General features: G+C 53.1%; 2 protein-coding genes across 3 annotated transcripts in view; one reads left to right on the top strand and one right to left on the bottom strand.

The window, feature by feature from the left end:
* Positions 1-1,000: 1,000 nt before the first annotated feature.
* Positions 1,001-5,521, top strand: FEM1B (fem-1 homolog B; the record flags this gene model as incomplete). Its single annotated transcript, XM_082005447.1, has 2 exons — positions 1,001-1,248; positions 3,886-5,521. The coding sequence occupies 2 exons, from the start codon at positions 1,001-1,003 to the stop codon at positions 5,519-5,521; spliced, it is 1,884 nt and encodes a 627-aa protein (XP_081861573.1).
* Positions 5,522-10,712: 5,191 nt separating this feature from the next.
* ITGA11 (integrin subunit alpha 11) overlaps positions 10,713-15,204 on the bottom strand; it is a gene marked incomplete at its 3' end in the record, with an annotated part of 48,976 nt that continues 44,484 nt past the window's right edge. The window contains exons 24-30 of one of the 2 annotated variants that reach the window (XM_082005149.1): positions 15,055-15,145; positions 14,804-14,917; positions 13,909-13,995; positions 13,570-13,680; positions 13,063-13,158; positions 12,565-12,678; positions 10,713-10,727 (exon numbers count right to left, since the gene is read on the bottom strand). In XM_082005149.1, coding sequence (XP_081861275.1) covers positions 10,713-10,727; positions 12,565-12,678; positions 13,063-13,158; positions 13,570-13,680; positions 13,909-13,995; positions 14,804-14,917; positions 15,055-15,145 — 628 coding nt within the window. Of the gene's footprint in view, positions 10,728-12,220; positions 12,293-12,564; positions 12,679-13,062; positions 13,159-13,569; positions 13,681-13,908; positions 13,996-14,803; positions 14,918-15,054; positions 15,146-15,204 lie in introns of those variants that run through there. The other variant, XM_082005148.1, reaches the window with a different exon arrangement.

Genomic DNA, 15,204 nt, shown 5'->3' with positions numbered 1-15,204 from the left:
AAGGCTGGTAATGGCGCCCTGAAACCAAGGACAAAGCTGCTGTGTGTGCTGAGACTGGGCACGACAGGCTTGTTGGGGTGGAGTCATGGCCGAGGCGATGAAAGCTGCTGAGCCCTTCTTTAAAAAAACAACAAACTGAACCAAGCTAAAGCAAACTCGCCACAAATCCACCCAACCCTACCCAATCCAGTCCAACCAACTCAATCCAACCAAATCCGACCCAACTTAGCCCAACTGAAACCAATCCAACCCAACCCAACCTAGCCCAACTGAAGCCAACCTAAACTAACACAACCCAATGCAACCAGCCCAGCCCAACTGAACCACACCCAATCCAACCCAGCCCAGCTGAACCCGACCAACCCAGCCCAATCCGAGCCAGATGAACCAGACCCAGGCCGGAACATCTGTGCGCTGCCACCGGTTGCCGGGGGGAATAGGGAAAAAGGGCGGCGCTTCCGGTTTCTCTTCCGGAGTCGGCGGCGGGGGCGGAGCGGCGGCGGACGCTCGTGCCCGCCGCGCGCCCGCCAAGGCCCTTCCGGCGACCCGTAGCGGTGCCCCGCGCGCGGCGCGGCCCTCTGCGGCCGGCGGAGCGGCGCCGGGCCCGGTCCGTGCGTTGCCGCTTTCCGGGCCCCCCGGTAGGGCGGGGCCGGCGGCCGGGCCGCGGGTTCGCGTCCCCGCTGCGGCGCCGCGGCCGGGGCAGCTGTGCGGCGGCGCCAGGGATGGGCCGCGGGCCCAGGGCGGGCGGCGGGCGCTCGCGGGGCGGGTGAGGCGGCGGTGGGCGCTGGGGCTGCCCCGCCTCGCCGCCGGCCCGCAAGCGCTGGCCGGGCCCGGGGGGCGGCTGGCCCCGACAGGGCCGCATGTGCCCCCCGCCGGTCACCGAGGCAGGACGGAGGAGGAGGCGGAGGGAGAGGCCGCCCCGGCGGCGGGGCAGGCGGGCAGGCCCGAGCGGGGCCGGCCCGGTCGTCGGGGCCGCAGTCGGGAGGAGGAGGAGGCGGCGATGGAGGGCCTGGCCGGGTACGTGTACAAGGCGGCAAGCGAGGGGCGAGTGCTGACCCTGGCCGCGCTGCTCCTCAACCGCTCCGAGAGTGACATCAAGTACCTGCTGGGCTACGTTAGCCAGCACGGCGGGCAGCGCTCCACCCCGCTCATCATCGCCGCCCGCAACGGGCACACCAAGGTGGTCCGCCTGCTCCTCGAGCACTACCGCGTGCAGACCCAGCAGACCGGCACGGTCCGCTTCGACGGGTACGTAAGAGCGCGCTGTCGCTCCAGCCGGAAATGGGTGTTGGTACCTGCACGGCACAGGGGGTTCAGGACCCCCCCACTCTCCCAGCTGGTGTTGGGAAAGTTGCTTTAGTAGCCATAAAAATGCCTTTGCTGTTGGAGATCCTCCACAGGATGCTTTATGAGCTGTAAATACCTTTGCCCTTCTGCGATCCCCCACCTGCAACTGTAGATACTTGCTGCAGCCTCCAAAGCTCCTTGTCGAGTTTCCGCTCAGTGAGCAAGTCACCTTGTATTCTCTCCTGCTGTGCCAAAATGGCCTTTTCTGTGAGATTGTGGGTGACAGCAGGCATTGGGTCAGGGTAGGCTGGTGCCTGCACGCAAGAGCCAGGCCTTTGTTTATTCAAATTGAAGGTTTTTTTCAGTGTCCAGCCCAGACATCCCAAGGAACATCCCTTCCTTGCCGCAGGGAAACAATGTATGGCACGGCCGGGAGCAAAGTGTGACATTTTAGGATGGAAAGGGAAGGAAGGGGGTGCCTGGTCCTCAGCTGGAACCTTTCCGGGGCAGTGGCATTGATGCTGCTGTTCGAGGGGAAGCCTGGCAATGATTTCCAGGAGCGTGGTCCCTGGGTAGTGTGCTGCTGCAGCAGAAGGAAGGAGGAGTGTTTGTAAAATCTCCCAGAGTGCTCATGAAGCTCTTTCCCATGTATCAGTCTTGAGCCTAAGGCTGGCTAATCGTGAAGGTAGATTGGTTTTTTGAACAGCATCAGGTTTTGCAGGTAGCTTCCACAGAGAGGAGAGCTCACATCAGATACTGAGCAAGAGGGATCGTAATGGGTCCCCACTGATATCTTTCATCTGGCTCCTGCTTGATGAGCTGGAGTTATGCCTGCACAGCTCCACCCGGCCCAGGGAAAGACTGGCTTCATTCTTACATGCTGAATGAAGGGGGAGGAACCGACTTCTCTGTGTGGGGTTTTTTTTTTGTCTCTTTCTTCCTCTCCTCTATCAGCCCTTTTTTTCACAAGCAAAAACTGATTGAGAATACCTAGGATGAGGTCTGCCCCAAATTCAGTTAAAGAGCCTCTGTTGACAGAAAGCGATAGGAAGGGCTGTCAGCCCCACTTTGTTGCTGAATTTTCTCCTTTCTCATGCTGTGCTTCAGTGGCTTGGTGATGTGCTTGCCAGAGCCCCTGCCTGGCACAGATTAAAGGAGGTGTTGTCTGAGACACAATGGGCACAGTGGGAATCGCAGCCTGGTGAGAAGAGCAAAGGCGTGTGATCCCACCGTTATTGTCATTCTCCTTGAGATAAGGTGGCACAGCAGCTCCGCTTGTTTGGGCCCCAGGCTTTTGACTTGGAAATATATACCTGTAGTGCATCAATAAATTAACCTCATGTTCATTAACAAGTCCTAGGCCCTGACTTTCCTCCTGTTTTAATATAGAAGTATTTTAATGTGGTTATTTACAAAATAAGGAACTTGCTGTGAATAAAGGTGTAGACGTATCTGCATGCCAGAGCTCTTAAATGGCCTCTGAAATGTTGGCTAGAGGTGTTGGGTTTACATACAGCCACACAACTATTCCCGCTGAGCTACGCGAAAGCTTCATAAAATGATAGAAATTGCTGTTAAAATTAAGTTGGTGTCTTACGATATTTTGACTTTGGGAAGCATGTCTCTTTGAATATATGGAAATAAGAGATTTGTCCCTCCTCTGTGATTTGGGATGTGCTTTGAGTGTGTGTGAACACCTCCTGTTTCTACATTTAAGTGCTACTTCAAAAATCAGGGGCATGGAAAGGACATCAGCCTTTATCTTTTTAGTTATGCAACTTGCTGGATTTGGGAATGAAAACAGCTTAAGAAACTGTGATGCTTTGCTGAAGTTAACTGTCCCCTCATTTCCAAGGGCCAGCAAGCTGTCTACAAGGCTGTGACGTAAAACAGATCACTGAAACAGTCCAGCTCAGAAGAACTTCTGCTTTTTTAAATTTTCTTTTATTCCTGGAGTTCCGTTTATTTAACCAGACTGCTGGTCTGGTTTACAGTGTGGTGTCTCGAACAAGAAGTATTGGCGCAGCGGAAGCGGCAGCAATTTTGCAGGTCAGGATGCGAGAACAAGTGAAGCGATAGGAAACTCTTAAGCCAGCTTTGCTGCCAGGGCGCGTGTATTGTATAGCTATACTGTTATTCCTGTCTGAGTTTAGTTTTTTGTGCCAATATGTCAATTTTAAGTTTTCTCTTTTTTTTTTTAATGTGTCAGTTTCTGGCACAAGGCATCAAAGAATTACAAGTAATTCTTGTAACTATTCTTCCCGAGACCTTGGTAGGCTGAGGGCAGGCGCTTGCAGGTAGGATCTTCAAAGCAGCCTGAGAAGTACTGGTGCAAAATGTGGCTAAAAAATCCCGTCTGCTTTGAAGTTTCAACTTCCAATACTGCTTCCTTCGGGAGGTCTGTATGCTTGCTAAGTCTCTCATTCTTTTACCTTGGCTATCCCCATAATTTCCTTCAAGTACAGAACTAAGGTGGCTATAAAATACCTTTTAATGGCTGGGTCTATATGTGCCTGTTGCATGCTGCTCGGCTGCCTGTAAAGGATACTTTTGAAAGAGCGTCAGTTTAACTACTGGTTTCTGTCTTTACATTTTCAGCTTTGTCATTGATGGAGCCACAGCTCTCTGGTGTGCAGCAGGAGCCGGCCACTTTGAAGTAGTCAAATTACTGGTGAGTCACGGCGCCAATGTGAATCACACTACGGTGACCAACTCGACTCCCCTGCGGGCTGCGTGTTTTGACGGCAGACTGGACATTGTGAAATACCTGGTAGAAAACAATGCCAACATCAGCATTGCCAACAAGTACGACAACACTTGCCTTATGATTGCAGCTTACAAAGGTCACACGGACGTGGTGAGGTACCTCCTCGAGCAGCATGCCGATCCCAACGCCAAGGCCCACTGTGGTGCCACGGCGTTGCACTTCGCAGCTGAAGCTGGCCACTTGGAAATAGTGAGGGAGCTGGTCAAGTGGAAGGCGGCGATGATGGTGAACGGCCATGGGATGACTCCGTTGAAAGTCGCTGCCGAGAGTTGCAAGGCCGATGTTGTAGAGCTGCTGCTTGCTCACGCCGACTGTGACAGGAGAAGCCGGATTGAAGCTCTGGAACTTTTGGGTGCCTCTTTTGCAAATGACAGAGAAAACTATGATATAATGAAGACTTACCACTATTTATATTTAGCGATGCTGGAGAGGTACCGAGACAGCGAGAATATAATTGAAAAAGAAGTTCTTCCACAAATTGAAGCTTATGGAAACAGGACTGAATGCAGGACTCCTCAGGAATTAGAGTCTATTAGGCAGGACAGAGATGCCCTTCACATGGAGGGCCTCATTGTGCGAGAGAGAATTCTGGGCTCGGACAATATCGACGTTTCTCACCCCATTATTTACCGGGGAGCTGTTTATGCAGATAACATGGAGTTTGAACAGTGTATTAAGCTATGGCTCCATGCATTGCACCTAAGGCAAAAAGGCAATAGGAACACTCATAAGGACCTCCTGAGGTTTGCTCAAGTCTTTTCTCAGATGATACACTTAAATGAGCCTGTTAAAGCCAAGGACATCGAGAGTGTTCTGAGGTGCAGCGTCTTGGAAATAGAACAAGGCATGTCCCGGATCAAAACCACCCAAGACTCTGACATCCACACAGCCATGGACAACTATGAATGCAACATTTTTACTTTTCTCTACTTAGTCTGCATCTCTACCAAGACCCAGTGCAGTGAAGATGATCAGTCGCGGATCAACAAACAGATTTATAACCTGATTCACCTTGATCCCAGAACTCGGGATGGCTCTAGTTTGCTGCACCACGCTGTCAATTCCAGTACACCAGTTGACGACTTCCACACGAATGATGTCTGCAGCTTTCCCAACGCGCTTGTCACAAAACTCTTGCTAGATTGTGGTGCTGACGTCAACGCTGTGGACAACGAAGGAAACAGTCCGCTCCACATCATTGTCCAATATCACAGGCCCATCAGTGACTTCTTGACATTGCATTCCATCATCATTAGCCTGGTGGAGGCTGGTGCTCATACAGACATGACGAATAAGCAGAAGAAGACCCCTCTTGATAAAAGTACAACAGGGGTGTCTGAAATACTCCTTAAAACTCAAATGAAGCTGAGTCTCAAGTGCCTGGCTGCCCGAGCAGTACGGATCTATAACATCAGCTACCAAAACCAGATCCCCAGAACTCTGGAAGAATTTGTGAAGTTTCACTAGGCCACATAAAACCTTTTGTGGTGGTGCTATCCCAGGGCAACATCAGTTGCAGGCAGCAGAATATATATGTATACATGGAGTTGTTTTTCTCTATTCTTTCGGGTTTGGGTTCCTCTGGATTCAGTCTGCAGCCTCAGATCTCATGCAGATCTTGGTGGCGGGGGGAAAAAGAGCCACATCGTTTTCCTGTAGTCAAATCTGGTGGTTTTGGTCATTTCGTTTAATTAAAAGAATTGCTTCATTATTTCTTGTTTTTGTAAACAAAATGAAAAGAATCCCAATGTAACTTGTGTAGAATGTTTTGTTTCCAATACACATCTCCACCTAAGATTCGCAGCGGAGTGCTTTAGGTAGTTATTTACAAAGGCACCTGTGAATGCCTGTGTCACCGTGCTACCGAGGCAGTAGCTTTGCAAATTTTAAAACTTCTTGGAGCGAGGTGGGAAAGAACGATTGGAAATTATGTGGTCGTTGGTTAAAAGTGAAGTCTTGACATACAGAGCAGTCCATTGCTCTCATACCTCACCATCTTTTTATGCCTTTCAGTTAATGCTGGAGATGTTGGTAACATTTTAAAATATCTTTTTTTTTTTTTTTAAATTAAATTTTGAACAGCAGTTATCAACAGCTACAGACTTATGGAATGCTCTGTTAGGAAATACAGGTTTAAATTCGGCTATGGTATGTTCACTTAATAATAGTTGAACTATCAAGCTCTTCATTTACGCTATTACAGTAAGTATTGAATAACTTTTTCAAAAGGAACTTGCACATTGACCGAAATGAACCGGAGACATGGTTTCTTTTTATGTGGCTAAGTTGCTCATATATAAAGATCATGCATGGATACCTAGAAAATTGATAGGGTATTTGTGTTTGTGTGTGTCCCAACATTTCAAAATGCTTTTAACTTGTTTTTTTTTGTTGTTGTTTCAATGATCAACATGCACCTTTTTGACTCAAAGTATGTAAAACTGCACTCTTGGATTCCAAATGCTGTATCTTCCTAATGGAGTAGTCTGTCACCAAAGAGAGTCTTCCTTTGGAGCAGGATACTGCTTGAAACTGGCTTTTCCAATAAGCATGGAGTCTGTGTCTCCCTGAATTGGACGTGAGGATTTTTCATGATTTTTACTCCTTTCATTATGAAAATCTCTATTAAAACTGATTTTTAAAAAATTGTCCTATCATAAGATCTTTTATGATAAGCAACTGATTGTATAATAATGCTGTTGCTTGAGAAGGTACTTCTCCTTGGTAGAAGTTGCAGATACTCCGACAGTAAAATGTCACTTGTTTTGACAGGCTACTGAAAACTCTGATTATTTTAAATGCAGCTTTTTAACTGTCAGATGATGAAAGAATGTTCTGTAGGGTTTGTTTTTTTTTTTAACAATCTGGGTAGAACTTTAAGGCGAGATTTGGGCACACATTTCTATTTGTATTACAAATAAATAAACATTGAATGTGGAATTAGCTTGTAACTCTATTTTTTGTCTAGTGCTAAGCAGAAGAGCGCTGCTTAGATTATGTGGTACCGTGAGTGTTGGCTGCTGTGTCTCCTTCAAGGGAAAAGCTTTACAAGTACTGTGTCCTCTAAGCTGCAGACTTATTCTGCTAGAAACCAGCTGCTAAAATGAAAACTGTGTCTGTCGCTTGTATCGCAGCTAGGTTGGACTACTGCACTTCGAAAACTTGCTGTTGAAGGTCAGGCAAAAGGGCAAAGCCAAATTCAGCCACCTGGGGCCTTAGCACAATAAGTGGCTGTTGTCAGATGGGTGGGAAGGTGTTCATGATCCTGTAAATGGTTACCCTAAGTGTCTTCCTCCTGTGCACCAAGTGTGTCAGTCTGAAGTCATCAGGAAAGCTGCAGTTTTGTATTTTGCTGGGAGTTTACAGTGGCGATTTTTAGCCTGCCTGTTGGAAATGCAAAAAAAATAAAGTTTAAGCCGTTGCAGCTCATCGCAAGAAGTGGGGAGTGCTTTCAGTCTCCCGTTCTGGGACTGTGTCCGTTACCGCTAAAGCATTGAACCTGAAACTCGAACAACTTGAGAACACGTACCAGATGATTATTCTTTAGCTAGTGAAGTTGCTGGTAGCTGACTGGGTTAAAATTAACCAATATATGAATCAGTGTGTGTGTGTTACAGGAAAAAAGCCAACAGAGCTCCGATGCCTTGCTCTTCCCTTTTTACCCTCGCACATTTATAATTCACGATGTGCATGTAGTTAAAAATGAGAGTCAGGGGTCCTTGAGTCTGTTTGACTTGGGAGAGCCGGGGGAAAGAGGGGAGAGGGCTGAAGGCTTGCAGCAGCTCGTGCTGCTCGCTGTATAACAGCGTTCTGGATCGGAAATCGCTACGAGTTGCTGTAGCGTTGGTTGAGACAGTATTTCCTTGCACTGTTTTTTTCCTTGGGACCTGTTTCTGCCAGGGAGTAATCTAAGTGTTGTGTTCTTGGGAAATACCTGTATAAAACCATGCGTGGAACAAATGTGCATGCTTGAAATATCTGTAGGTAATAAGGTGAAGGAAGCCGCTCCTCCCACAGTTCTGCTTATTTAATAAGAAAAAAATGTTACACCAAGCGATCTTGTGGAAAAGCTGTTTCTTCCTCCCTTCCTGGAGCTTTGTTCTGATCCTGTCTCGCTTTTGGCTCCGTTGCAGGGTATTTGCTGAGGTTCTGCTTTGTTCATGCCGTTCCTGGGACGATTTCAATATGTGAAGACCTGAAGAGAGAGGATGCTGTTACCCAGAAGCAGCAATAATAAAACTTCTTGTCAGTAGATTGCAAAGCACTTTTTATAAAGAGAGGGAAGGTCTGTGCTATGGAAGGAGCAGCTGATGCTAAAGCCACTCCTGTCTCAGGTGTGGTCCCTGGTCTTCCTCCGGGTTCCTGATGAAGACGGGTTCCTGCTTGTCTGCAGCCCGGGAAGGTGGCGGCGTGCACGTGCTGTTCTGCCGCCTTCGCTATGGTGAGTAAAAGCTCTTGGCCAAAGGATAGGGGAAAAAAAAAAAAAAAAGGTGGGTGCCTGTTTCTGCACACCTGCGGATGCAGCGTGTCCGTCACGGCTCTCGGCATCCCGGGACCTTCCCTCTCCTTAGTCTGGAAATTTCTTTTCCAAGCCTTAAAAGCTGAAAGAGTGCGCTCGCTCTCTTTGTGGGAGTTAATTAAAGCTCCTGCTAAAAATCTGTCCAGGGCCCGCAGGTGCTCCTTTCGCTGGGAAAAAGGAGCTGCACGCCGTCCCCTCTGCCGGAGCCAAGGCGTGCGGCTGCCCGTAGGTGGTGGTCTGTTATTCATCGAACTGGCTTTAAAAAATACACCTTCCCAAGGCCAGCCCACGCTCGGTGGGATGCAAACCCTTGGCAAACCTGCAGTCTCGATCCCTCGGTCCGGAGGGATGCGCGCGGGGGTCGAGCCCAAGCAGAGGGCCGTGCCGCCGCAGCGCAGGGAGCTGCAGCCGGCGTTTCGCACGCTCGTCCTTGGGGCAGCTACCCTGAGCCGTGGTCCGTAGGTGGTGAGGAGAGCCCCAGCCGGCCCCGGCGTCGTGCAGCTGCATGAAAAGCTGAGTTTTTCACTTATTCTGCAGGCTTCTGCGTCTCTGCGGAGGCAAACACCGCTCAGCTCGCCGCCAGAGCCTCAGCATCAGCAAGCAGGGGAAAGCACTTGGCTTAGAAAAGAAAACCGCTTTCTGAAAACCAGTCACTTTTTTTTTTTTTTTCCCAAACGGTGGGACTCAAGTGTTGCGTTTGGCAGGGGCTGCACGCCAGCCCCGGCGCTGCTGCTGCTGCCCGGCGCCCCGTGCCAGCCCGGCGGCGGAGCGGGGGCCGGCAGACGTGGCTCTGCGGGGACCCCCCGCCTCGAGCCCCGGCCCCGCTGTGCCGGCGCTGCCGTTTGCTCCGGCGCTCGCAGCAGGCTTTGCCGGATCAGGCCCTGTTCGGGATGCGTCAAGGTGCAGAATTAATTAATTGACAAGTTTATCTGAAGATGGTGAGGGATGTTCTTGATTGGGGTCAAACGGGGCGGGTTACAAGAGCTCATTTTACCGAGGCTTCCCCTGGTGCAAGTGTGAGTTTGTGAACCCAAGTAACCATGTGGAGCCGCTCGACGGCTTTGCCTGCGCTGTTTTGAGTTAAATTGATAAAAGCTTTCGGTGCCGGTAGCTTTAACCAAGCTCCCAGTAGCTTTAACCAAGCTCCCAGTAGCTGCACACGTCCTTCAGACTGTAACGTGCAGACGGAGAAGCGCTGATGCGTCGATGCCGGGTTTCGGTGAGGGGCAGCCCGCGGCAGGGCTCGTGTCCTGTGGGTGGGTGTCCTGCCGGGGCACCCCGAGCCCCCCCGCTGCGGGTGGGGAACGGGAGTTTTGCTCCTGGAGTGTTTCCACTGAACGGAAGTGAAAACGCAGCTTTCCTTCCCACGAGGGCGCAGAGCGGCTGTCGCGCACCAGCCGTCCGTCCGCGGTGGGCTGCGGCCCCGCGCCTCGGCTGGCGGCGGGCGCCTGGGACGCTGCTGGGCAGGAGGTGTATGTATAGGGACAGTATAGACATACACATACATGTACACAGACACACACATGCATGCGTATATATGCCTATGCTTATATATGCCTATACGTATATACAGACACACCACTTTTATATACGCACACACATCCGTGTATATACGCCCCGATGCTGGCTGGGGCGGCGTCCCCTGTGAGCGTGGCTTCCCACGGCTGGAGGCTGGAGATGCTCAAATGCGCACACGCTCTTACATACATGTACCCCCCCACATATACATACAGGTGTATGTAGATACACATTCACACACGCAAACACGTATATGTAAACAAGCACGCGCAGCATCTTGCCTGCAAGCATGGTTTCCCGAGGCTGGAGGAGATAGATATATACACACACACACGGAGACGAGAGAGAGTGCATAACGAATATATACACACACATATGCGTATGCGCTTATATGTGGCTCTGGAGCCGGATGGCAGCGGGAGGGCACCCACCACCACCCACATCCCTGGGGACCCCCGCTGACGGACCCTGCCCAGCCCCTGCTGACCTTCAGCTATTTCCCTTGCAGCCGGTACCCTGAGCCTGGGGAGGGAGGCAGGGACTGCGTGGGGGGAGACCAACAGCTGCTCTTTTTGTAGCACCAGGGGCCGAGATGCTTTCGGGCAAAGCCTTGAAAAGCAGCTATTTATTTTTCTCCTAGCAATAAAAGGTTGGCAAGACGCCGTCAGTAGTCCTCACGCAGCCCGCTTTCAATAGCGACAAGGAAAATTGGTGGAGGAGGAAGAGGGAGGGAAATAAATCTGCAAAATTTGGTCTCCTGGGGCCGTGGGACTGCTGGCAGTGCCAGCGGTGCCCCAAGCACCCACCCCGGTACCTGCACCGGGACTTCGGCTCTCCAGGGTAGCCCTGCACCCCAGCCGGGCCCCCAGGGACAGCTGAGACCCAACGGGGCCAGAAACCCTGACATTAACAATTCCCGTTCCAGACGAGGATGCTAGCAATGAAAATCAGGGGGTTTCTCCCCATTTTATACGTGATTCTGCAGCACACCTTCCTCCGGGCTCACAAAGGCACCCTGGGGCTCCAGCCCCGGCCGCTCATCCCACCTGACAGCATCCCTTTAAAAACAGGCTGCGAAAAACTTGCATCCCACAATAAATAAGTGGAGGAAAAAGCCTGAGCCCCGTCCTCTGCTGTGTCCCAGCGGGGCGTGAGCAGCTCCCGCTCGCGCCCAGCCGAGCCGTGGGAGTGGGCCAGCACAGAATGGGAGCAGAGGCTATTTATTTTTAAAAGACTGTATTTTTAATCCTTAAAAAATACGAGGACAGTATTTAACAAACTTCATTACACATCCGGCGGACATATGCTTTCTTTTCATCCATAAAATTAATATTAGCATAAATAATTCTGTTATGCAAAAAGAAAGATTTTTGTCAAACAGCACCGATCATCCGGTTTCGCGTGACGGCAATATGTACAATTATAATACACGTGCGGACCCTTGCTGGACACAAGCTCTTCCAAACTGCTCAGTTTGTAGAAAACACTTCAAACTGGTTTTTGATTTTTTTTTTTTGTTTTATTTTTTTCTCCTTTGTTTAAACGGGTAAATATTTTTAGAATAAGTATGTACAGCTGGACACTGCAGATTTGCATTAAGGTGCTTTAATTTGCTATCATTTGTATTCAGTGCATTAAGAAGGAGGCAAATTAAAATCTCCACCTAATTGCTCCGGTTAACGAACGCAATGCAGTTTGAGAGCCGTGGTCAGCAAAGCCCCGGGGGTTTGCTACAGCTCAGCCGCGGGAATGAGCAATCCTTACTTTTTAAGGATATTATTTTTTAAAGATTTTTGCAGCCCGGTAGTTTGACCCAGGTTATGGGGCACGTCACCTCGGTGGCCCCTCTGTCCCCACGCCGCCGCCACCTCATTGCAAACCCAGTTTGAAGCTCCTCTCGCTGTGGCACGGGGCCGTGCGTAGGGGTTGGGGATTTTTAGTATGTGTAGGGGTGTATTTTTGGCTTTTGGACCTGTTTTGGTGATTTCACACAAAGGGGCGTACTCTCATCTCGATGCAAACCCGAGCTCAGCACCCAAATCCCTCGGCATCGAGGCGAACCTCTGCTCCGTAACCGGCGAGGGGCTGGGAGGGGACGCGGGGAGGGGGAGCCGGCCGCCCCGGCAGTATCACTCCGGCCCCCGGGCGCTCCGCTCCCGCTCCGCCGCTCGCCTGCGGCTCCCGCTTTTAAAAAATCCAAGCTGTAGGGATTAAAGAGAAACAAAAGAAAACCCCACCATTACTTCAGCTGACTGCTGGGAAGAGTCGGTCTTTTAACGGGATATTGCCAGGAGGCTGAGACCCTGAGTATAAACAATATGGAAGTGGAAGAGGTCAGAGGAGCTTTTTGCGATTCCCGGCGGTGCCGAGGGGCTCGTGGGGCTGTGGACACGGAGCTGCGGGGCCGGGGGGTCCCTCCACACATGGAGGTCTCCACCGAGCCCCCAGAGGACGTGGCTTAAGTGCTGCTCACCTTCCAGAGCGCGAGGACGAGCAGGGCCAGGAGCAGGAGACCTCCTAAGGTGCTCCCCAAGATGATCCAGATGGGGATCTGCGACTCCTCCGGCTTGGAGATTTCAAACGTTATCTGCAAGGAAAGAACATCAAAACAGGCTGCTGCGGCCGCCGGGTGCAGGAGCCGGCGGGCAGGAACGGAGGGGATGCGGGGGGATGGCGTGACGGTGGGGATGCCGAGCATCCCCTCCCAAGGGAGGATTCTGGCTGCTGGGGGTGATGCCCCCCCCACGCACGGGCGGTTTGGCTCAGGTTTTCCGTGCTCAGGACCGGAGCCGCCCTGCTCCAGCCACAGCTGCACCGAGTTGCTCCGGGCTCTGCGGAGCTGGATGCCCGCTACGGTCGCTCCAGCCCTTCTGCAGGTCGCAGGGTTTTTCCCGCTGGGGTCAGAGCAGGGTGTTGCAGCATCCCCAAAAGCTGCTAGGTCCGTGTGCGACCGTCCTGCCCGGAGGCTCACCTGGCGGCTGGGGTCCTCCTCGCGGAAGACGAAGGGGCTCCCGAAGCGTCGCTGGAGAGCGGCGTTCATGGTGAGCTTCAGTGACTTGAACTTCAGCTGCGCAAAGAGATGCTGGACATAAGCATCAGAGACGGGAGAGGACCCAGCGCCCCGACCGGGTGCCCCCAGAGGCTTTGCCCCCCCCTCCAGGCTTTGCATCCGTGCCGGGGATGCTGTGCTCTGTGTCCGTGGGGGAGGATGATCCCGGTCAAGTGTGGTCACACTACCGCAGAAAGGGCTGCTCGGGATTAAATTCCCCACAGTGAGGTGCTGTGCGGGATGTTGGATGCACACACAAACAGAACAAGTGGGCTTTGAAAACAGAAAATTGCCCCACACACGCCTGGGCTTCCTGGGCGGGAAGGCAATCACAGGAGAGGGAAAAAAAGACCCCACGTTTTTGTGGTGCGAGGGCTCCTTTGGGGCGTTTCTCCTCAAAAGCCGTGTGTTCGCTTTGGGAGGACTTACTGCTTTCAGAGATTTCATCCACAGATTGCCACGCAAGTGCAAGTTCATCTCCTCGTTGGGGGCTAATTTCACATTGCAGTCGATGGAAACCACGTCGGAGTTGCTGTGATTCTGCAAGGGGAGAAGTTTGTGGCGTGGGAGCGTCGCTGCTGAGAAGGCAGAAAACCCCCCCCGGGCTTCTGGCACACGCCGTGGGGAGCGAGATCCCGACCTCGGCAGAGGGGCCACGCACCCGTCCTCCCCCGTGGCCACGGGGCATCCCACCCCGGGGGCTTTGGGGGCTGCCTGGGGCGGCGGGGCTCAGCCTGGGGCCAGGATCAGGCCCACGGGGGCACGTACCAGGTGGGGCGTGCGGGAGAGGTCCTCCTCGGCGGGCGTCCTCCGGTAGTCGGTGGTGTTTCCCCAGACGTTGCAGGTCACGTTCTCCTGCAGGAGAAGCCGATGGGCTCCGAGCACAGGGACCTCCCCGTGCTCAGCACCCAACCTGCTGGAAAGGGGGGTCCCAGGGGTCCCCCTGGGCTTTGCCGGTGCCGGCGGCTGAGCTGGGGTCGCTGTGGGATGCGGCTGCCGCCGCTGTGCCACGGGGCTGGAGGAGCTCCCAGCCCAAAAGGAGTCCAGCATCTCACTTTAATTAATTCCTGCGGTTTTGTGCCTCTCCCCAGCAAAGCTCAGCCTGGCGGCGAGCCCCATCCAGCCGCCGGCCCGGGGTGCCACAGGTGAGGCGGGGGCTTCGCCAGAGCTGGCAATACCAAACGCCCCCCTCGAGGCCAAACCTCTCCGTAAAGCTGCCGTCTCCCGTGCCGGGCGCTTTCCCTCTCCGGCGCGCGAGTCCCGCAGGGCTGCGGGCGCCGCGGGAGACCCGGACGCCCCGGGGTCTGCGCCCAGCCCGCTCACCGCTTTTGTGGTTGCCCAAGCCCGCCGGTCGCCCCGGGCGCAGCTAATGCTTTCAAGACCCTCAAGAATTCATCGCGTGCCGGAGGGAGCTCTAGCTCGGAGAAATATTTGGACTAGTCCCCTTGGCCACTACCGTTTTCCATGTTTCCGGCCAAGCGAATGCGAAAGGCGGAAGCTCGGGCATGAGCCGAGGCCGTCCGTGCGGGTGTGAGCACGGGGGGGTGCAAAAGGATGGGGTGACCCGCTGTGGGGTGACCCGCTGTGGGGTGACCCGCTGTGGGGTGTCCCTCGGTGCGGAAAGGACCCACACGTGCTTAATGGGGCCGAAACCCGCTCCTACCTGGTCCGCCATGAATTCGGTCAAGAGCAGGAGGCGGTTGCCCGCCCGGGTGGCCACGGGGACGGTGAGCTTGATGGTCACCCCCTCCATGGGGAAGAAGCCCAGGTTCTGCAGCTGCGAGGGCAGGGGACAGGGATGTGCCCGGGGCGCCGGCGTCCCGCGGGGTGGGGACGAGCCGGGGGACCGTGGCACATCCCGCCTGCGGGACGGCGCTTGGGAGTCCCTCAGCCAGTTCAAAGCCCCCTCCTTACCTTGAAGGTGCAATGAAAGGGGGGGCCGATCCTGTCGTATCTCTCCAGGGAGCTGTTTGACCGGATTTCGTAGTAGTCCAAGCTCGACGCCCTGTCGTGACGAAGGAGGACAAGTCGCGAGGAGGGCTCGGAGCACACAGCAGCCCCGCG

This window comes from Phaethon aethereus (assembly GCF_964289735.1).
Source record: "Phaethon aethereus genome assembly, chromosome: 12".
Taxonomy (NCBI): domain Eukaryota; kingdom Metazoa; phylum Chordata; class Aves; order Phaethontiformes; family Phaethontidae; genus Phaethon; species Phaethon aethereus.
This window is presented reverse-complemented; position numbering and strand designations above follow the sequence as displayed.